This window comes from Pristiophorus japonicus, chromosome 3, assembly GCF_044704955.1.
Source record: "Pristiophorus japonicus isolate sPriJap1 chromosome 3, sPriJap1.hap1, whole genome shotgun sequence".
Lineage (NCBI taxonomy): Eukaryota > Metazoa > Chordata > Chondrichthyes > Pristiophoridae > Pristiophorus > Pristiophorus japonicus.
In genome coordinates, this window is record NC_091979.1 from 84,124,904 (window position 1) to 84,148,781 (window position 23,878).

Below are 23,878 nucleotides of genomic sequence, written 5' to 3' on the forward strand. Positions count from 1 at the left end.
ATCTTTCTCAATGATACTATGGGTGGTGCACTTAGCTATTGGAGACATCCAGAAATAATCATTTTACATAGAAATTACCAAAACTTCTTGTTAATCCCAGCCATATACCAGTGATAAGAATCCTTACCTTGCTGCATGTTAAGTTCATCGTCTCTGACAGCCTGATAATCATACAGAGCTTTACATGTTCCAATCTCTTGAATATGATCAGTTACTGCAGAATGGAATAAGAATTTATAAGGTATCTATGAAGAATTTTTTTTGGCCAACAAAATTACTTTAAATTAATTTCACTTGTGTCTCATGTATCTCACAATGTGGACATTTTTCCATCTAATCCCACCAAAAAGGGTCTCAAATTTAGCAGATGGCTTACTGGAAAATCATAGGCAGCGCACCTATGTTTTTCTGTTAAGCTGCCTGGTTCAAGGCCCTTTTGGTGGCATTGGATCTCACAAAATTCCACCCAAGATACATTTTCTGAAGTGAACTTGGTCTTTGTCAGCAACACGAAAGTGCTCATAGCTAATTGGCAGCGCTCGATTTTTCTTTTCGATTGACTGCCACTTTGCTGTGAGCACATTTCATGCTATTGGTGAAGACCAATTTCACCCCGTTCACCTCGACAGGTGAGACTGACGATAAACAGGAAAATCTCAGAGGATATCATCACAACCATCCATCTTTCGGATGACACGTTAAACTGAAGCCCCGTCTGCTCTCAAGTGGATGTAAAAGATCCCATGGCATTATTTCAAAGAAGAGCAGGGGAGTCCCCGGTGTCCAGGCCAATATTTACCCCTCAATCAACATTAAAAAAAACAGATTATCTGGTCATTATCACATTGCTGTTTGTGGGAGCTTGCTTGTGTGCAAATGGGTTGCCGCGTTTCCTATATTACAACAGTGGCTACACTCCAAAGGTATTCAATTGGCTGTAAAGTGCTTTGAGACATCCAGTGGTCGTGGAAGATGCTATATAAATTCAAGTCTTTAAACTGCAAACTACTTTGGAACATATTCCCAAGTGTGTGATTCTGCTTAGGGGATCAAGGGGTATGGCAAGAAAGCAGGAAGGGGGTACTGAAGTTGCATGTTCAGCCATGAACTCATTGAATGGCGGTGCAGGCTAGAAGGGCTGAATGGCCTACTCCTGCACCTATTTTCTATTTTTCTAATGTACAAAAATTTGATGGTTTCTTACTGCTTTCCTTTTCTTTTACCCTGATGATGGTATGGTAGGCAGCACCCCTTGACGACATGTGATTTGAAAAGCTGTGAAATTGATATTTATTTCACTGACCTATACAGAGAACTATCATAGCTACCACATCTAATAAATGTTTATAAGTGAGATTGATTGGAATTATAAATTACTTTTGGTCACTATACATGGCAACCCATGAAATATTTTATTTATAATTCACTACCTATTAACTATTCTTTCACTACAATTGCTAACATTTTCTTTATGATGTCGTAACATTTTCCTTATAATTAAGTTTGACTATCTTCAGTGTGCTTCCAAATGTTTTGAAATAGCTTTGAAAAAATGCAGTACTCTTAGGGTGTCTACCTGCCATCTGTAAAATAAAATAATTACAAAGAATTGACATCCAGTTTCAAAAGGCAATTGTGGGAATTTGTTACTCCTTTCTTGTCCTACATGAAAAGACCGTGTATCCCACTGATCCTATTGTATCGTCTCTATTTAATTTCTTTCTGCCTCTTTTGGGTCCTTGGTGACACAAGAGTTTAATAAATAGGCTGCCTCCCCAAAAATTCCAGTCTTATTCTTTCCAATAAAGGGAAATGTTTTAGAAATTTTTTTGAGTTTATCATTGTTGTATTGTTGATTTTGCAGAGCATAAGCATATAGTAAAAGTTTCAGAAATACATGAAGATACAAAAGTGCTGCCCTGTAACAAAAGCAGAATAGAACTGTTGAGCACCAAATTAATTTTATTACATTTGATCTGGTTAAATTGTATTTCTCTCTGCTTATTTGTCACTTTGGAAACCAAGGTTTCAGGAAAAATCACTGAATAAAACTGATTAGAAAAGTCTCAATCATTTAGGCCAAAATGATCTTGTTCATCTAAATTACCATAGCCAGCTGAGCTTGTGTCTGCCTCTGATCGCTCCATTCCCATCTCGGAATGATTTGAATTAGTTGTATGATTACTGTATATGGGTTCAGATAGCTGCTGGGCGCTATGTTTGTGGTGATCACTTCTGCTATCTGAAGATATAGAGTTTGTCAAGCTTCTCTGGTGGTGCACATTTTTCATTTTCACAGGACGTGATACCTGTACCAAACTGTGACGGTGATCCTGCCAAATAAAATGTTAATAATTTAAAATGATTTAAAGTTATTCAACTGAGTAGCTTTGTGTGTGAAATGTCACCTGTTAATTATTATGCAACCCAATACACCTCAGTAGGATTGCTTGTGGATCAGATCTACCATTCCCTCAAATACTTTGATTTGATTTTAAAAGTTATGCGCAAAGTACCCTACTCAAAACGGTACAATATTATATTGTGACAGTGGCCCCCATGCCTCCAAGAGCTAGAAGGAATCTTTCCAACGCCCCAACAGCAACATATCTTGGACATCATTGTCAGCTACTATTATGACTCCATGAAAGTAACTGTCTCCCCAGAAATGTAACAGCTTTGTGTTAATATGATTATCATGTTTCTGCTACCATCTCACCTCTGCAGAAAGTTTCTCAATTATTCAGCTTCTCTTCATTATTCAGATGATATGTGCCCTTTTCTGCAATGCCTCAATGTATTACGTTGAACAGAAATATACCCAGTACTCCATGCATTGCCCTACCAGTGTCACTCACCTACCCATTATTATCCCCTAGGATTTATGCTGTATTCCTCTGACTATACACCCCAAGATCTAGTTAGCATTCCTTACCACTGTTGCATATTGCTTTTGAATTGAGTGAGCTTCCACCAGTATACCCAGATTCCTCTCCTGTGTTATGTCCTATAGCCTAGAGCCATTTAGTTTATATTCTCACTGTTTATTTCTCTTTTCTAGTCTCATTAACTTGCATCTGTCCACATTAAATGGCATTTCACATTCACTGACCCACCTATCTGAACCCTACAAAATTGACAGGCAGGAAAAATCCAGCTGGTCCAGCAAGCCTGCCCCACACCATGATGGCCGGACAATGGGTAAAATCCTCTTCCCATTTCCCACCCACCCCGCAGCCATGTAATCTGGGAAAGAAAAAAAATCCTTTCATATTTGGTTTGCCTTGTCCCTATTTGAAACCCCTCCCCCCCCCATTCCCAATTTGGTGTCATTTTCAAACTTACTGTTTGGTTTCTATCCCAGGCTCCAACTCATTTATATATACTGCAAATAGCATTGGTCCGAGCACTATGTAATTATACATTAAAGTATTTCACAAACTATTCCTGATAATTCAAAATTGTTTTTTGTGCTTAAAAATGTAAACAGCAAAGTGGAAATTTAATGCTAAAAGAAAATTCAGATTATCAATGATTTGATTTAACAACTTTTAATCAAAAGGAATAAACTTTATTTGACCAGACCTTCAAAGAAAAAGATATTTGTAGGGTTTGTCAATTGTACTGAATAGCTAATTATTTTGCAAATTAAATGAAGCCAAAATTCACTATGTTCAATCTATTTGTCAAAAGAACCAATACAAAGATATAAAGTAATCCTGTGACATTGTAGTCTTGAAACGTAGAAAGATTAGGAGTACAGTGCAGTTAACTTGAACTCTGAATGTACCTTATCTTTCCATTTAGTGATGCTGTCACTTAGTGAATGGGAAGGTTTGGGATTTCCTTCTAGTTCTGCCATAGTTGATGCAAGTTTGTAGAAATTTACTTCCAAGAGGATTAGTTTCAGTGTTGCCTAGGAGCAGAAGTTAGAATATTATAATTCTTAAAATGGAAAAACCATATACAACAGTGATAACATTGACATGAAATCCAATTTTCTAATCTCTAAATCTGTGATGAATTGATTTCTGATATTCATTTTAATTTGGTTATATCTTATGAAGAACAAAATTCTACAATGCTATGTTATAAATTCAGCATGCATTCCCACTATAACTATTGTCAGTATGAAGTGGTTTCTCTTCAAATCATCCATGCAGTTCGAGTGTCGGGTATGAGTTTTTCAGATTGGAGGAAGGTATACAATGGTGTTCCACAGGGTTCAATACTAGGACCATCATCATCATCATAGGCAGTCCCTCGGAGTCGAGCAAGACTTGCTTCCACGCTTAAAATGAGTTCTTAGGTGGCTGAACAGTCCAATACGAGAGCCACAGACTCTGTCACAGGTGGGACAGATAGTCATTAAGGGAAGGGGTGGGTGGGATTAGTTTGCCGCACGCTCTTTCTGCTGCCTGCATGCTCTCGATGACAAGACTCGAGGTGCTCGGTGCCCTCCCGGATGCACTTCCTCCACTTCGGTTTGGCCAGGTGACAGTGGGGATGTTGCACTTTATCAGGGAGACTTTGAGGATGTCCTTGTAACACTTCCGCTATCCACCTTTGGCTCTTGCCGTGAAGAAATTCCGAATAGAGCACTTGGTTTTGGAGTCTCATGTCTGGCATGCGAACTATGTGGCCTGGAGAAATACCACAAATGATGTCTCTATGTGGCCTGCCCAGCGGAGCTGATCAAGTGTGGTCAGTGCTTCAATGCTGGGGATGTTGGCCTGATCGAGGGCTTTAATGTTGGTGGGTACGTCCTCCCAGGAGATTTTTAGGATCTTGCGGAGACATCATTGGTGGTATTTCTCCAGTGACTTGAGGTGTCTACTGTACATGGTCCATGTCTCTAAGCCTTACAGGAGGGCAGGTATTACTACAGCCCTGTAGACCATGAGCTTGGTGGCAGTTTCGAAGGTCTGGTCTTCAAACACTCTTTACCTCAGGCGGCCGAAGGCTGCATTGGAGGCGGTATTGGATCAACAAGAGCAGGCATTGACTAGAACCACTGCTGTTTTTGATATACATTAATGACTTGAACTTGGAGGTACAGGGCACAATTTTGAAATGTGCAGATATCTTGAAACTTGTAAACAGTAAGGAAAATAGTAATAGACTTCAAGAGGACATAGACAGGCTGGTGGAATGGACATACACAGCAGATCGAATTCAACGCAGAAAAATGTGAGGTGATACGCTTTGGTAGGAAGAATGAGGAGAAAATACAACCTAAATGGTACAATATTAAAGGGTTTGCAAGAAGCTAGGCGTGTTTATGCACAAATATTTACAAAGCAGTTAATGAAGCAAATGGGATCCTGGGCTTTATAAATAGAAGCATAGAGCACAAAAGTCAGGAAGTTATGCTAAACCTATATAAAACACTAATTTGACATCAGCTGGAGTATTGTGTCCAATTTTGGGCTCAACAATTTCGGAAGGAGGTGAATGCTTTTAGAGAGGGTGCAGAAGAGGTGTACTAGAATGGTTCCAGGGATTAGGCATTATAGTTATGTGGATAGGCTGGAGAAGCTAGAGTTGTTTTCCTTAGAGTAGAGAGCACTAAGGGGAGATTTGATAGAGGTGTTTAAAATCATGACTGGTTTAGAGTAAATAAAGAGAAACTATTTCCAATTGCTGAAGGGTCAATAAACAGAGGGCTGTTTATTTAAGGTGATTAGCAAAAGAAGCAGAGGTGACATGCAGGAAAACTTTTTTACGCAATGTGTGATTAGGATTTGGAATGCACTGTCTGATAGGGGGCTGGAAACAAATCCAATAGTAGCTTTCAAAAGGGAATTGGATAAATACTTGAAGGAGAAAAAATTACAGGGATGTGGGAAAAGAGCCAGGGAGTAAGACTGACTGGATTGCTCTTCGAAAGAGCTGGCACAATCTCGTTGAGCCAAATGGCCTCCTCTGTGCTGTATTATTCAATGATTTGAAGTGAAGAGCTCAAAGTAAGAACATAAGAATTAGGAATAGGAGCAGGCCATCTAGCCCCTCGAGCCTGCTCTGCCATTTAAAAAGATCATGGCTGATCTGGCCGTGGACTCAGCTCCACTTACCCGCCCGCTCCCCATAACCCTTAATTCCCTTATTGGTTAAAAAACTATCTGTGTTTTGAATACATTCAATGAGCTAGCCTCAACTGCTTCCTTGGGCAGAGAATTCCACAGATTCACAACCCTCTGGGAGAAGAAATTCCTTCTTAACTCGGTTTGAGGCTGTGACCCTAGTTCTAGTCTCCCCGACTAGTGGAAACAACCTCTTTGCCTCTATCTTGTCTATCCCTTTCATTATTTTAAATGTTTCTATAAGATCACCTCTCATCCTTCTGAACTCCAACAAGTAAAGACCCAGTCTACTCAATCTATCATCATAAGGTAACCCCCTCATCTCCGGAATCAGCCTAGTGAATCGTCTCTGTACCCCCTCCAAGGCTAGTATATCCTTCCTTAAGTAAGGTGACCAAAACTGCACGCAGTACTCCAGGTGCAGCCTCACCAATACCCTGTACAGTTGCAGCAGGACCTCCCTGCTTTTGTACTCCATCCCTCTTGCAATGAAGGCCAACATTCCATTCGCCTTCCTGATTACCTGCTGTACCTGCAAACTAACTTTTGGGGATTTGTGCACAAGGACCCCCAGATCCCTCTGCACCGCAGCATGTTGTAATTTCTCCCCATTCAAATAATATTCCCTTTTACTGTTTTTTTTCCAAGGTGGATGACCTCACATTTTCCGACATTGTATTCCATCTGCCATACCTTAGCCCATTCACTTAACCTATCAAAATCTCTTTGCAGCCTCTCTGTGTCCTCTACACAACCCGCTTTCCCAATAATCTTTGTGTCATCTGCAAATTTTGTTACACTACACTCCGTCCCCTCTTCCAGGTCATCTATGCATATTGTAAACAGTTGTGGTCCCAGCACCGATCCCTGTGGCACACCACTAACCACCGATTTCCAACCTGAAAAAGACCCATTTATCCCGACTCTCTGCTTTCTGTTAGCCAGCCAATTCTCTATCCACGCTAATACATTTCCTCTGACTCCGCGTACCTTTATCTTCTGCAGTAACCTTTTTTGTGGCACCTTATCGAATGCTTTTTGGAAATCTAAATACACCACATCCATCGGTACACCTCTATCCACCATGCTCGTTATATCCTCAAAGAATTCCAGTAAATGAGTTAAACACGATTTCCCCTTCATGAATCCATGTTGCGTCTGCTTGATTGCACTATTCCTATCTAGATGTCCCGCTATTTCTTCCTTAATGATAGCTTCAAGCATTTTCCCCACTACAGATGTTAAACTAACCGGCCTATAGTTACCTGCCTTTTGTCTGCCCCCTTTTTTAAACAGAGGCGTGACATTAGCTGCTTTTCAATCCACTGGTACCTCCCCAGAGTCCAGAGAATTTTGGTAGATTATAACGAATGCATCTGCTATAACTTCCGCCATCTCTTTTAATACCCTGGGATGCATTTTATCAGGACCAGGGGACTTGTCTACCTTGAGTCCCATTAGCCTGTCCAGCACTACCCCCCTAGTGATAGTGATTGTCTCAAGGTCCTCCCTTCCCACATTCGTGTGACCAGCAATTTTTGGCATGGTTTTTGTGTCTTCCACTGTGAAGACCGAAGCAAAATAATTGTTTAAGGTCTCAGCCATTTCCACATTTCCCATTACTAAATCCCCCTTCTCATCTTCTAAAGGACCAACATTTACTTTAGTCACTCTTTTCCTTTTTATATGTCGGTAAAAGCTTTTACTATCCGTTTTTATGTTTTGCGCAAGTTTACTTTCGTAATCTATCTTTTCTTTCTTTATTGCTTTCGTAGTCATACTTTGCTGTCGTTTAAAATTTTCCCAATCTTCTAGTTTCCCACTAACCTTGGCCACCTTATACGCATTGGTTTTTAATTTGATACTCTTCTTTATTTCCTTGGTTATCCACGGCTGGTTATCCCTTCTCTTACCGCCCTTCTTTTCCACTGGAATATATTTTTGTTGAGCACTATGAAAGAGCTCCTTAAAAGTCCTCCACTGTTCCTCAATTGTGCCACCGTTTAGTCTATGTTCCCAGTCTACTTTAGCTAACTCTGCCCTCATCCCACTGTAGTCCCCTTTGTTTAAGCATAGTACGCTCGTTTGAGACACTACTTCCTCACCCTCAATCTGTATTACAAATTCAACCATACTGTGATCACTCATTCCGAGAGGATCTTTTACTTGGAGATCGTTTATTATTCCTGTCTCATTACACAGGACCAGATCTAAGATAGCTTGCTCCCTTGTAGGTTCTGTAACATACTGTTCTAAGAAACAATCCCGTATGCATTCTATGAATTCCTCCTCCAGGCTACCCCGTGCGATTTGATTTGACCAATTGATATGTAGGTTAAAATCCCCCATGATTACTGCCATTCCTTTTTCACATGCCTCTATTATTCCCTTGATTATTGTCCGCCCCACCGTGAAGTTATTATTTGGGGGCCTATAAACTACGCCCACCAGTGACTTTTTCCCCTTACTATCTCTAATCTCCACCCACAATGATTCAACATTTTGTTCATTAGAGCCAATATCATCTCTCACAACTGCCCTGATATCATCCTTTATTAACAGAGCTACCCCACCTCCTTTCCCTTCTTGTCTATCTTTCCGAATTGTCAGATACCCCTGTATGTTTAATTCCCAGTCTTGGCCACCCTGCAACCATGTTTCTGTAATGGCCACCAAATCATACCCATTTGTAATGATTTGTGCCGTCAACTCATTTACTTTATTTTGAATGCTTTCAAACCATGATTTTTAGTTTTGACCCCTCCTGCAGCCCTTTTATATTCATACATATTGTCCCTTCCTATCACCTTGTGGTTTACACTTACCCCAGTGCTACTCTGCTCTGTTGCCTCCTGCCTTTTGCATTCTTTCTTGGGGTCCTGTTCATCTGCGCTCTCACCCACTCTAACTAGCTCAGAGTCCTCTCCTGGGTTCTGAATACTCCTCGCATTGAGGCATCGAGCTTTCAGGCTTGCCTTTTTATTACACTTTGACCCTTTAGAATTTTGCTGTACATTGGCCCTTTTTGTTTTTTGCCTTGAGTTTCTCTGCCCTCCACTTTTACTCATCTCCTCTCTGTCCTTTGCTTCTGTCTCCATTTTGTTTCCCTCTGTCTCCCTGCATTGGTTCCCATCCCCCTACCATATTAGTTTAACTCCTCCCCAACAGCACTAGAAAACACTCCCCCGAGGACATTGGTTCCGGTCCTGCCCAGGTGCAGACCGGCCGGATTGTACTGGTCTCACCTCCCCCAGAACCGGTTCCAATGCCCCAGGAATTTTAATCCCTCCCTGCTGCACCACTGCTCAAGCCACGTATTCATCTGAGCTATCCTGCGATTCCTACTCTGACTAGCATGTGGCACTGGTAGCAATCCTGACATTACTACTTTTGAGGTCCTACTTTTTAATTTAGCTCCTAGCTCCTGAAATTTGTCTCGTAGGACCTCATCCCTTTTATTACCTATATCGTTGGTACCAATGTGCACCACGACAACTGGCAGTTCTCCCTCCCTTTTTAGAATGTCCTGCACCCGCTCCGAGACATCCTTGACCCTTGCACCAGGGAGGCAATATACCATCCTGGAGTCTCGGTTGCGGCCGCAGAAACGCCTATCTATTCCCCTTACAATTGAATCCCCTATCACTATCGCTCTCCCACTCTTTTTCCTGCCCTCCTGTGCAACAGAGCCAGCCACGGTGCAATGAACTTGGCTGCTGCTGCCCTCCCCTAGTGAGTCATCCCCCTCAACAGTACTCAAAGCAGTGTATCTGTTTTGCACGGGGATGACCGCAGGGGACCCCTGCACTACCTTCCTTGCACTGCTCTTCCTGCTGGTCTTCCATTCCCTAGCTGGCTGTGGACCCTTCACCTGCGGTAAGACCAACTCACTACACGTGCTACTCACGTCATTCTCAGCATCGTGGATGCTCCAGAGTGAATCCACCCTCAGCTCCAATTCTGCAAGTGACATAAGAATGAAGCAGACTAAGCCTTACTGGAAGAAGTACTCTCAGTCTGCTTCCCTTTGGAGTTAGTTTAGGTTGTGACATCTGATCTACACTTTGAATTTAACGATTTGGGCTTTGCATCAACATTAAACTTGTGGAGTGTGAATGGACTGTCAATTTCGCAATCCTTGGAAAATGTAATGTCACATTAGGAATGAGTAAATAGAATCAAAAATTAAAACTGATCCAAATCGGGGCATTTTCGACTTATTTGCAAGAATCTGAATTTTTCCTGTATTTACTAGGCGGCCTACATTCGGTTCCTTTACATGTAAGTGTCTTTTATCCAATCATACCTGGCATTAATTACTCTGTTAAGTCTTACAGCTCTTTAGATTATCTTCTATCAAAAGACCAACATGATGGTGAGATATTTACCTCATCGCGCATTGATACAGTTTTTTCTTCAGTCTTTGGATCTGAAAATGGTGGACTTTTGAAACTTGTTCTAATCATCTTCTCTAACCCTGAAAAGCATCCAAAATATTTCTTCTTACTATTATTTTAGAGCTAACGTATTCATATTAAAGTAAGTTCTATCTTTTTAGAGAAAACTTAAAGTGCAACACAACCTTCTTTGTCCTTCTTTACTTTGCTTATATCATTTTGAAGTCGTTGTAGTTTCAGTGCTACTGCAGTCTTCCTTCTTTCACTATCCATTGCATTCCTACTATCTTCTTCCTGTTATAAGAAGAAAGATCTTACATTTATATAGCATCTTTTACCACGTCAGGAGGTCCCAAAGCGCTTTACAGCCAATGATGTGTAATCACTATTGTAATGTAGGATATGCATTTAATTTTGTATTTTCAGGTCAAGTGATTCTTCAAATCTCTGATTTATACTGAGCTTTATTTTCTGATTGCAGATCATTTCTAAATCAATGTATAATATGAATGCAGACAAAGGCACCCACTTGAAATATTAACTTCTCTTTCTGCTGCTAAATGACTTGTTGCGTATTTCCAGCAAATTCCATACTATAATGTACTCTAACCACTGTTGACATTATTTTGAATCTTTGTTCACATAAAACTATGGGCAACTTGCAATCTTTTCATATTTTACTTTTGGTACTATATTAACATATGCAAATGAAGAGTGAAATATTTGGTAACTTTGAATAACACAGTATTTGAATATCTACTTACATAATAATCTGTAAGCAGAAATTCTATTTTGTTTTCATCTGATAAAATGGATGTTTCATCCAGCAATGTCTGGATATCTTCCTCAATGTTGACATTTTGTACAGCTTCATGAATTTGCCTTTGACACTGCAAAACAGCATCAAATGTATTCCATTCATCATATAAATACAAGATTTACAAATACTTATGTATCAATATTGCTCAACAACAGTCCTTCTCTGTAGCTATAGGAATGAATTGCTGCATTGATTATACTATTCTTACTTCTATGAGTGTCCTTCCAAAACAAGTAACGTGGTGGCTGTATTTATTTAAGATATCGCATAGTAGCTTTATTTTCTCTTTTTCCAAATCACATATTGCCTGTTAGAAAGAAGAACATAACTATGAATAATCAATGATCTCAGATACTTTAAATGTAAATCCATCATATCTAGACACAGAATCTGAGGGCTTTTCTATCTTCATCTATATGATGCAATAACTAAGGCAAATACAGGTTTAAATTGTGGAGTAGAGACAGTGTCATTGGAAGAAGCTATAGTGAAAGTTTCCATTCTATATTGTCTGCTATGATGTGGTCTAATTACAGCTAAGTATGTCTTTTGGAGTTATCCATTCCTTTAACTTTAAATTAAAGAAAGGCTCCACTTTAACAAAACCTTTTTTTAAAGTTTATCCATTTAGCTCATCCAAACACCAATCTGACTTAGGAGACAAGCAGGCGACCTGCTTAGAAACCTCTGCGAATACCTCTCTGCATCTGCCACTAGGAAGTATACAAGAACATCACATGTTAACAGACACAATGGAAAATCCCACCCTCCAACTAGCTGCAGTTATTTTCCAGATTCAGTGAGCTGAAAAATAGAGAAGCTCACCTGCTTGTATTAACATTAATAAGTTTGTTGTTCCACTTCATCGTCGCTGGGTCAAAATCCTGGAGCTCCCTATCTAACAGCATTGTAGGAATGCCTTTACCACAAGGACTGCCGCGTTTCAAGAAGAAGGCCCACCACCACCTTCTCAAGAGCCTTTAAGGATGGGCACTAAATTCTGGGTTTGCCAGTGATGTCCATATCCCAAGAATGAATTAAAATACTTCCAATTGCTCTATTTTTTTGTGCTGTATCTGATACTAAGCTGTATGTTGTTCCTTTTTAGGATTATTTTGCTTTGCAATTAGCATTTTTAGTGGGTAAAACATAATTTATGCATGTTAAAAACAATTCATATTTAGGAATATTTTCCTTGTGAGTAGACACATTTCATGCTAACTATAAAAGAAGTAAGGGGTGAAATTCCTCTGAACAAAATAAATGTGAAAATAACATTAGCAATCTATTAGCAAAATTACTTTCTCAAAAATTGCATGCTTCACTGTTGTTCCAAAGTTGCATTTTTGTTAGTAGGTCATTAATTATGGAGAAGAAAAGGCATTAACTGTTCATTAAAAGGAATATTTGGCCCACGTTTATGTAGAACTGTATATCAGAAAGTTAGCAACATTGGTGCTAGATCTGAAAACAAATATGAACTTCCACTTGAAATTATAAGGAAATGAACAGTTGAGCCATAATATTTTGTGTTAAAAAAAAATAAACCAAGCAGGTTTCATTTGGTTTCCAAAAATACTCTGTTAATCATGCAAAGCTTTCAAATAGTCACATGTTACTTGCCTGATAAGACTGCTCAAACACAGACTCCCACTTCAGTCTGATGTCCTCACCAGCCCTGTTTAGTTCATAGTACTGTTGGTCAATTTTTGTCAGTATCTCTGTCGACTTTTTCAGTTTATTCAGCAGCTACAGGATCAAACCGTCAACAACAAACATTTGGTAAAAACAGAATTGGTACAGTCCCAATGTATAAAAAGTATACCTTCACTGATAGTAATTCACATTAGAGTAAATATTGTATAACGTCTTAGGTGAATGAGTATAATAGGAAAGATAAAATAAAGAAGACTGACTCACATTAAATAGGTGCCTTTAGGCTTACAGGATTCTGCACTACAGAGCTTATTCCATACAGAGTCAGTTCCTGATCTTAGCTGGTTGATTAGGAGTAAAAATGAGAAAAGTTGAGCTTCTCCTGAGGGGAGTGTTGGAAGGACAATCAGAGTAACCCACACCATTCTCATGGGGCTGGTAGTAGACATATTAGAAAAGCAATTCCAATCGAGGAACTTCATACACAAATGCTTAAATACTACATTCTTGTGTGCACTACTTTTATATATGCATTAAATTGTTTAAAATAACCAGGTTAATACCTACATAAATTTAGCACACACAAGAGTTCACTAATTGGAGTTTCTACCCCATAAACTGTTAATGCCACAGGCCTGTGAGCAGGCTGGCTGCTTGCTTGTCCTCTCAGTTGGAAAGTACTGCATAGGTGGGGATCTAACAGAGAGAAGAATATAACCAATGGGGGAAGGCACAAGTAAAACAAGTAAATGTTGTGCCATAATCTCTTCACCACTAGCTTTATGAAATAGCACAACTGAAAGAAGGGTATTGAAGTCCTGGGTAACATTACAGAGTTTCAGGGAAACTCAATGTAATATTAGGGATAGGAACAGGATAAGAATTAGTAGTTTTAAAAAACACAAGTGAACAAACAGATTATGGATAGTCTTTCACAAATTCTGCTCTCTATTGTGAGTCTTATTAAGAAAACAGTAATTCTACAATAAACATCGTACTGAAATTACACTTGATGTCGTCTCAATTATCCCAGAGTTGACATTTAGGAGAAAAATAAGCAAAAATAAAATATCAACTCGCGGTGAACATATCTGGACTTACAAATTGTTTTGTGACATGGATCTATTGTTAACAATAGATCATTGGGAATCTTGCTGGTTGATACCCCGGTCTCAACATGTTTGGCAAAGTACAGCCCTATATATATAATATAGCCCTATTCTACTGGATGTACTATTAATACAACAGGAGGACTGAACTGAATAATAAATAAGTATTTAAGATTTTTAAAATTATGTTACATGGTTGAGTTTATGAATTACCTACATTTTGTTATATTCAGGCTTATACCACAAGAGAAAGTAAGGGATGTTATATAGGTATTGTGTACATGTTTTAATCTCATGGGAATTTTAGGGACTACATATATGAAGTAGTGGATGATGTGAAAAGATTACATTCTGAAAGTCAGTCACCATGGACTGGAAATAAAGTTGGGGAGTTATGACGGAACAGGAAGACAGTACTACCACCACCCATGTGAAAGAGCTTCATGGAAGAAAGACTGAAAATTGGGAGGACAGAAGCCATCATAAATAGAAAATGAAAGAACCTATGAGAGCGACTATGTGAGAGGACACTGACCGTGGTGGCTGTGACCTACAATGTGATCTGGACTAGTTTTGATAGCCTAAAGGGGTCGAAGATTTTTCACTTCTCCCAGAAGATTACGTGGCTCTGGGCGTGTGGGGAGTGTCTGCATTGTGATCATAACGATATGGGACAGGCTAGATGGACCAATGGGACAGGCTATTTGTTATTTACATACATTTCTAACTCCTGTACATGATTCTGAAGTAAACTCCCATTTTTGTAATGCCTCTGATGGATATTCATGTAACTTGAGTTAATTTATTTACATTTTAATGGTGTTCAAAATTTGACTGCATCACTCATGAGTTATTTGGTCCACTCCATTTGTTTATTCCCTGCAAGTACTGTCTACTGTGACACACCGTGCCACTGTCAACTTAGTAATGACTAACCAAACAACTGAAGAATAGAAATCAGCTCATAGGTGAATAGTACAAGTCCTTTAGTGACAGGGTTGAGGAAGTATTATAGCTGCTCAGTGCCTGAGGGTCTGCTGGACTCTCATCAGATAACAAAGTTAAGCAAATAGTTTAAATAAAATGTTTCAATTTCAGTGGAGCTCACTAAAGATCAAACAGCAATGCTACTGTAAAGTTAATTACTTTAAATACTCCAGTCTTAACAACCTTTCTTTTCTCTTTTTCTGTTACTGTTTCTTTGTTGCTTTCCACAAAATGAAAGACTGCTTCATGGTCCTTGGTAGATCCCATCAATTTCTTTTTACTCTGTAACCCAAAAATATTTCAACAGATTATAATTTGAATTAGAAAGTATTAAATAAGCCAGGTTTTCTTTTCTGAGATAACATTTGATAAAGCAAGAAAACTACGTAAAAATATTTATATTTTCAATGCCTTAGAAACCAAAATCCATTCAGAGGTGCAATACAGTTTGTATCCAAAGCTTTATTACTGATTTGTAAGCAAAGCAACTTCAGTAGATTATTTTTGTGCTTTTACAAAAGGAGGAGAATTTTAATCTAAAATAACGGGTGAGTTGGGGTCGGGAGGGTAGTTAAAGTGTTAAAAATCTGAATCCCGATTCAAACCCGTCTCTAACCACATCCGGTTTTAATGGAGGCGGGACGGGGAATAGGCAGACAAGCCACTGCTAGGAGGCTGGTTGTCTATTTAAATATTATAAGAAGGCTGGAAGCCTCTGCTTTAAACTACATTTTGAATTTAACTCTAGCTGGTTGGGTTTTGCAGACCTTATGAAACCCGCCATCTAATGCAAGGCAAGGACTGCTGGATGCAGGAGGTAAGTGCCTTTAGACTTATCTCTTGGATCCAGGGTCCCGCCTAACCCACCCCCTGCGATTGGAGACCCCACCCCAACCCCCAGCCCTCTGATCCCCCTTCCCCAAGCCTTTCATTCTCTCCACCCTACAACCTTCCAATTAACCCACGAGGCCTCCTCGACCCCCCTGCTCCTCCAGCCCCCAATCCCCGATCCTTCTCCAACCTCCCTACCCCACCCGCCAAGTCCAGGCCCTAGATCTTCAGTGACAACCACCCCTCGCTCCCCCCCCTCACGCGAGTCCTCCCTCCCTCCTCTCTGCGGCCTAGTGTTGCAGGCCTACCCACCCGGAGCCAGCCAGACTCTTAATCTGGCTGGCTGCGGCGGCTGGGATACAGTCCTCAGACTCCTGCACTGTTCCAATGAAAGCTCGAGGAACAGCACCTCATCTTTCATTTAGGCATTTTACAGCCTTCTGGACTCAACATCAAGTTCAACAATTTCAGACCTTACTCTCTGTCCATATTTTGCTCTGATGTATTTTTTCTCGCTCTTTGTTTCCCATGGCAGCTGGTAATTATCCTGCCATTCACACCCTATCTAAACTAATCTTTTTCTAACGTCAATTATTACCATCTCACGTTGGCTCATCATCCCTTCTGTCTCTCAAATCTCTCCTGTCTTCCACCTATCACAGACCTTCCCTTTTGTTCTTTCCCTTTCAGTGCTCCTTAAGAATCTGTTTATTTCAAACATTCGCCAGTTCTGACGAAGGGTCATCGACCCGAAACGTTAACTGTTTCTCTCCATAGATGCTGCCTGACCCGCTGAGATTTCCAGCATTTTCTGTTTTTATTTCAGATTCCAGCAACTGCAGTATTTTGCTTTTCCGTGAAAATCAGGCCCTGCCATTAAATTCAGCAATGCCTGGGACTGCCTCGAACCACCCCCCCCCCCCTCCTTCCCCCCGCCTCACTCCCATCCGGCCTTCCCCATTAAAATTCAGTCCAATATGTTAAAAAGTGTAAAATGATTTTCAAATATTGTACTTAAATACAGAATAGATACTATAGATAGAGTACAATATTAAAAATTCTAACTCCTACCTTAATTTGTTGACTCCAGTTGTCTATAACAAGTTTTGACGACTTTTCGATTGCATTATCCATCTGATGTAGAAATGTAAGATTGGACAAGATAGGAAAGATTAATGTAAAATAAAAAATAGAAGTAAATGATCTAACACAAAGGCAGAATATTATCTGAATGGCGGCAGATTAGGAAAGGGGGAGGTGCAACGAGACCTGGGTGTCATGGTTCATCAGTCATTGAAAGTTGGCATGCAGGTACAGCAGGCGGTGAAGAAGGCAAATGGTATGTTGGCCTTCATAGCAAGGGGATTTGAGTATAGGAGCACGGAGGTCTTACTGCAGTTGTACAGGGCCTTGGTGAGGCCTCACCTGGAATATTGTGTTCAGTTTTGGTCTCTTAATCTGAGGAAGGACATTCTTGCTATTGAGGGAGTGCAGCGAAGGTTCACCAGACTGATTCCCGGGACGGCGGGACTGACATATGAGAGACTGGATCAACTGGGCCTTTATACACTGGAGTTTAGAAGGGTGAGAGGGGATCTCATAGAAACTTATAAGATTCTGACGGGACTGGACAGGTTAGATGCGGGAAGAATGTTCCCGATGATGGGGAAGTCCAGAACCAGGAGACGCAGTCTTAGGATAAGGGGTAGGTCATTTAGGACTGAGATGAGGAGAAACTTCTTCACTCAGAGAGTTGTTAACCTCTGGAATTCCCTACCGCAGAAAGTTGTTGATGCCAGTTCATTGGATATATTCAAGAGGAAGTTAGATATGGCCCTTACGGCTAAAGAAATCAAGGGGTATGGAAAGAAAGCAGGAAAGGGGTACTGAGGGAATGATCAGCCATGATCTTATTGAATGGTGGTGCAGGCTCGAAGGACCGAATGGCCTACTCCTGTATCTATTTTCTATGTTTCTATAAAGAAAATGCTTTTAATTTGCAGCGTGAACAATACATACTGGCTTTCTCCTTTTACTATGTTCATTTAGCATCCGACGGATTGGTTTAATGGCTTCTTGTTGAATGGCAGTGGCTAATTTCCTGTTTTAAATAACAAGAAGTTTAGATTCATCAGATACAATAATTATTACATCTGAATTCCACTGACCTTTTGAAAAATGCATCAATGCTACAAGATTAGTTTTACTGCGGATATTATCACCATAAATTAAAATGCAGTGATAAGTTGCATTTATAAAGTGTTCTTCACATGGAAGATTGTCTCTGGATGCTTTGGGAGAGGTAGACACTGAACAGAAAGTAGAATAATTTGGGGGAAACAAAGGATGGTCCAAGAGAGGGAGAGGTTTTCACAAGGTCTTTGAAGGCAGGAGAGAAGTAGCAAACCTAAGTGGTTTTAGAAGAGAGTTCTTTAGGCATGGGCAGGAGCAAAGGGATTGAGGTGTCCAGTACACAAATTACTAACAGCTAGTGTACAGGAACAAAAAGTAATCAAAGACATTACTGGTATGTTGGCCTTTATCTCAAGGGAATTGAAATATCATAGTGAGGAAGTGATGCTTCAGTTGGACAGAGCCTTGGTCAGACCCCATTTGAAGTTCAGTTTTGGCCACACCACCTCAGAAAGGATATTACGGCCTTGAAGGGGGTACAGTGTAGATTCACCAGAATTACCATCGCTGAATTCCCCATCATCAACATCGTGGGGGTCAACATTGACCAGAAACTTAACTGGACTGTGGCAACCAGAGCAGGTCAGAGGCTGAGTATTCTGTGGTGAGTGGCTCACCTCCTGACTCCCCAACGCATTTCCATCAGCTACGAGGCACAAGTCAGGAGTGCGTGGAACACTCTCCACTTGCCTGGTTGAGTGCAGCTCCAACAACACGCGAGAAGCTCGACACCATCCAGGACAAAGTAGCCCGCTTGATTGGCACCCCATCCATCACCTTAAACATTCACTCCTTCCATCACCGACGCACTGTGGCTATAGTGTGTACCATCTACAATATATATTGCATGCAACTCACCAAGGCTTTTTCGACAGCACCGCCCAAACCCGCAACCTCTACCACCAAGAAGGACAAGGGCAGTAGGCACATGGGAAGGCACATGAGAACACCACCACCTCCATGTTCCTCTCCAAGTCACACACCATCGTGGCTTGGAAATGTATCAGTATTCCTTCATCGTCGCTTGGTCAAAATCCTGGAACTCCCTACCTAAGAGCACCTGGGAGTACCATCACCACACAGACTGCACCGGTTCAAGAAGGCGGCTCACCACCATCTTCTCAAGGGCAATTAGGAAAGGGCAATGAATGCTGGCCTTGCCAGTGACGCCCACATCCCATGAATGAATTTAAAAAAAATACTGGGACAGAAAGGTTTAAATTATGAGGGCAGGTTGCATAAACTTCAGATAATTGAGGGTTGATCAAATGGAGGTGTTTAAAATGATAAGGGGATTCAATAGGGTAGATATAGAGAAACTATTTCCTCTGGTGGATGAATCCAGAACAAGAAGAATATAATCTTAAAATTGGAGCTAGGCCAGTTAGGAATGAAATCAGGAAGCACTTTTTCACAAATACGTAATGGAAATCTGAATTCTCTTCCCCAAAAGGCTGTTGATGCTAGGTCAATTGGAATTTTCAAGACTGAGATCGCTAAATATTTGTTAGGTAAGGGTATCAAAGATATGGAGAAAAGGCGGGTAAATAGTGTTAAGGTACAGATCAGCCATAATGTAATAGAATAGTGGAACAGGCTCAAGGGGGTGAATGGCCTACTCCTGTTACTATGTTTTTATTCAGCCTCTGATGGTGGAACAGAAGGAGTGGCATAGCACACAGTAATCAAGAGTTGGAGGAAAGGAGAGTGTATACTGCCAGTTAAGACTGAAGACGATTTCCCAGATAGGGTAGGGTGAGGCCATAGAGAAATGCTATGAAGTTAGTGATGATGGCAGAGAGGTAGAGTGGCATCAGAATGCATGTAGAAGCTGACTTCATGGTTGTGGATATTGTCATTGGGGACTAGATGATAAGCTGGGGCCACCTATGAAACCATGGGTGCATCTGAGTGACCCATACAGGACATGGACGCAGGAAACATTTGAGGAGACATAGTGGCTGCATTGGGACTGGGACAGGAATGCAAATGAGGAGTGGTGCCACATAGCTGAATCACGGAGAAGAGGCAGTGGAAGGGAATGGAGTGATTAACAGTGTCTAACCCAGCAGAGAGAGTGAGTAGCCGGAATGGGGACAGGAAGCTGCAGGTTTAATCTCACGGAATATCATCAGTGTCTTTGACCAGGCAGGTCGGAAACGTTAAAGTGGAATCCCTTTTATACTGAAAGCATGTTTGCCACAAAAAGTATATTAGTACAGCAGGAGCTGGCTGATTCAACTTTACTCAGTAAGAGTTTGCTGAAACAGTAAGTATACTGTACAATTTGGCATTGCCGCATTCTTAACATTCATTCAAACACTCTCAAATCCTCCACAAATCTCCATTCTCATTTTCCATGCTGTGGGCTTGACCTGATTCTGTGCTGCTTACCTTGCTGAAGAGGGCGGTGAGCCTGGTTCTGTTTTGGTAACAGAACTGCAATGAACATTTATAAAACATGCACTGAAGAGATTTTAGGCAGTACACAGTCAGAGATCAGTGACAGAATCATCCAGGTAGCAGCAAAGTGATGGATAGATTTTGAACAGTTTTGAGAAAAAGATTCCACTGGGGAATATACATCGTAGCAAACAGCACAATAAGACAAAATGCTGCTGAGCGAAAGTAAAACATCCAATTAGAATTAACTGGAAGTAAGTTGCTGAAAATGAGCCACTTCACATGCACAGGAAACAAAGAACTGAAAATGGCAAATCTAAGCTTTCAATTGTTGTGCTCAAAATAGTCATCAGCGGTTCTGACATTGAAAAAAATATATTTCTAGACACAAAAAGCCACCCACTCGCAACTGGGTTCAGTGTAATAGCCAAAAAAGGTTTCTAAGTTTGCAAAGATACCCAAAACTGCAGGAATTATATCAATGAGTCATGGAAAATGACCAGACAACAAGCAGTTAACATAAAAGGATTTTCTCTACAGATCCAGTGGGAGCAGAAAATGACATGGACCCTGATATCAGCCCAGATCTGCCACCTTGTGGATTGAGGACTGACTCATCACTCAAGTCTTCTTCAGTAGTTTTTCAATTTTCTTCTTATACTCCCTCGCAAGTGGAGACTAGATTCTGGTCTCTAAATACTGGGTTGATGTTCAGCAGGTTACTCATGTCCAGGTGGAGTGACCACTGGTTCAGTGGTAGTATTCCCGCCTCTGAGCCAGAAGGGCTGGGTTTGAGACCCACTCCAAACAGGACTGGATCCCTGGCTCTGAATACTGGGTTGAAGTCCAGCAGGGGTACATGCATCTGGTAGGGTGTGTGTGCCCCACCCCATCATAAAGCGTAGTTGGGGCTCTTTAATCTTGGTTGCAGCCCACTTAGGAGAAGGATAAAACTGTGAGGAAGGCAACAGGAAGGGTGCTCTTCTCTGGTAAGGGGCTCAAGAATCTCATGTGTGTTGAGTTACGACCTGTCATTGTGCAGAATATAACAGATGGATGGACCTCTAACACTGCAACTATTGCAGCCTCAGTTCTCAACATTATGTAATACGCAATGGAACAAAACATGATAAAAAATCCTTCGATGCTCAAGGCCAAATAATAATGAAGTAGACATAGTTCCAAACTATTGCTGTGACACCGTGACTCTGATTCATCCTAGACGGTTGAAGGTCACCTTTACACCCACCCGTGCAAATCCGCGGTAAATGCCATTTCTTGAGATATGCAGTTCCACCCATCAAAAATGGAGCTGCAATGAAAAGTGTTTGTTAAATGATTAATAACATGAAGTCATTAAAAATTATATTGAGAATAAACTTTTTTTAAACAACTGAACATTTTGAATTGTCCGCAAATAGTTAATACAGAAACTTCAACAATTGATAATCTACATGAATATTTGAACTGAAAGGTATAGATTTCCATGGAGATTAACACAATCAGTTCTTTATTTTTGCTGCCAATGTTCTCTGCCAGGTTTCTCCCTTCCCTGTCTCTCCTAATGTCATTGCTTCCCAGCTGGGATACAATTCCTTGAATGCCAGTTGCCATCATGTGTGAACCATGATAGTGAGCGCTAGCAAACTATTTAACCACACAGAGCATCACTGCCAAGTCTGATCCTGGCCTCAATTGACGTCTGCACCTCCGTATTTTCAACAGGAGCTGCTGGATAGTGATCGAGAATAGGAAACCTAGCTGTTTCTGCCCTTCCAAAGGTGCTGTATGATTCATCAACTGTAGATAACCTCACTGAACTATTGGTGGAGCCAACTTGACAGATTTGAATGTTAATGTGTAACCATTTGTAAATGAATATTTACTTTGTATACACAGAGTTCAGTTTTATGACTTGAAATATCACATAAACAAAAGGAAAATATTACATCAGGAAGGTAATGGTGAGGACACACCTATCTTCAAATTGTTTCCTGCTTTGCCATTTCAGAACCAATGGGGCCAAATTTCGGCCTGAGTTGCTCCTGTTTTTTTGGAGCAACTGGTTTAGAATGCAATATCTTAGAAATTTGAATTCTTGGCATTTAGTTTGTTCCAGTTCTAGTCAGTTAGAACAGTTTCACTTTGGAACAGAATTTTTTTTCAAAAGGGGGCGTGTCCGGCGACTTATGCCTGTTTTCAAAGTTTAGGTAATGAAAACTTACTCTAAACTAACTTAGAATGGAGTAAGTGAAAATTTTTGTTCATTCGAAAAAACCTTGTCTACACTTTAGAAAATCAGGCATAGGTTACAAATTAGGCGTAGGGAATGGGGGGGGGGGGGGGTTTAAAAGGAAGTTTACAAACATTAAACACTTCAGTTTTACAAATAAAGAGCCATCATCAATAATACATGATATATACATCAATAAATCAACCAATAAATCAATCAAAAAAAATTAATATAAAATAAAAAAATTTTAAAAAATCAATAAATAAAACATTTTCTACTTACCGACTGCAGCACCGGGAGTCCTCCAACAGCATGCTGGGACGGCCCCCCCAGTGTGTCTCTGTCAGTGTCTCTATCTCTCTGTCTGTCTGTGTGTGTGTCTCTCACTCTCTGTCTGTCAGTGTCTGTGTTTCTGACAGTGAGGGAAGGGGAGGGGGAGAAGGGGGGTGGGAGGAGGAGGGGGAGAAGGGGGTGGGGGGAGAAGGGGGTGGGGTGGAGGAAGGAGGAGGGAGGTAGCGGGGGGTGGGGTGGGGGGGGTGGAGGGGGGTGAGGGGGAGGAGGGGGGGAGGAGGAGGGGGGAGGAGGAGGAGGAGGGGGTGGGGGAAGAGGAGGAGGGGGTGAAGGAGAAGGGGGGGAGGAGGGGAGAAGGGGGGAGAGGGGAGGAGGAGGGAAGAGGGGGAGAAGGGGAGGAGAGGGGGAGAGAAGAGGGAGGGAGGGAAGGAGAGAGGAGGAGAGAAGAGGGAGGGAGGGAAGGAGAGAGGAGGGAGGGAAGGAGAGAGGAGGGAAGTGAGGGAGGAGGGAGGGGAGGAGGGAGGGAGGGAAGGAGGGAGGGAAGGAGGGAGGGAAGGAGATAGGAGGGAGGGAGGAGAGGAGGGAGGGAGGGTGGGAAGGTGAGAGGAAGGAGGGTGGGGGGGGAGGAAGGGAGAGAAGGAGGCTGAACGGCCGGTCCCAAGACTTCGGGCTGGATTTACAGGTAGGTGGCGTCGGGTCTCGGGGGAGGGGGGGGGGTCGCGGAGGTCTGGGGGGAATAGTCGCGGGGGGGGGGGGAGCGGAGGTCGGGTCGCCGGGGGGGGCGGGGGTCGGGTCAGGTCCGGTCAGGTGGGAGGAGCCTTATCCACGCAGCCCCAGTTAGGCCATTCGGCCAGGGCTAGGGGCTGCGTGCTTCA

At 41.4% G+C, this 23,878-nt stretch overlaps 1 protein-coding gene across 2 annotated transcripts in view; it reads right to left on the reverse strand.

Moving 5' to 3' along the window:
• The window catches only part of nostrin (nitric oxide synthase trafficking), a 44,066-nt gene that overhangs the window by 2,572 nt on the left and 17,616 nt on the right, over positions 1 to 23,878 (reverse strand). The window contains exons 4-15 of one of the 2 annotated variants that reach the window (XM_070875507.1): positions 21,729 to 21,791; positions 17,903 to 17,984; positions 16,955 to 17,017; positions 15,236 to 15,334; positions 12,924 to 13,049; positions 11,509 to 11,607; positions 11,245 to 11,370; positions 10,666 to 10,774; positions 10,472 to 10,560; positions 3,791 to 3,916; positions 2,108 to 2,333; positions 128 to 214 (exon numbers count right to left, since the gene is read on the reverse strand). In XM_070875507.1, coding sequence (XP_070731608.1) covers positions 128 to 214; positions 2,108 to 2,333; positions 3,791 to 3,916; positions 10,472 to 10,560; positions 10,666 to 10,774; positions 11,245 to 11,370; positions 11,509 to 11,607; positions 12,924 to 13,049; positions 15,236 to 15,334; positions 16,955 to 17,017; positions 17,903 to 17,984; positions 21,729 to 21,791 — 1,295 coding nt within the window. Of the gene's footprint in view, positions 1 to 127; positions 215 to 2,107; positions 2,334 to 3,790; positions 3,917 to 10,471; positions 10,561 to 10,665; positions 10,775 to 11,244; positions 11,371 to 11,508; positions 11,608 to 12,923; positions 13,050 to 15,211; positions 15,335 to 16,954; positions 17,018 to 17,902; positions 17,985 to 21,728; positions 21,792 to 23,878 lie in introns of both variants that reach the window. The other variant, XM_070875506.1, reaches the window with a different exon arrangement.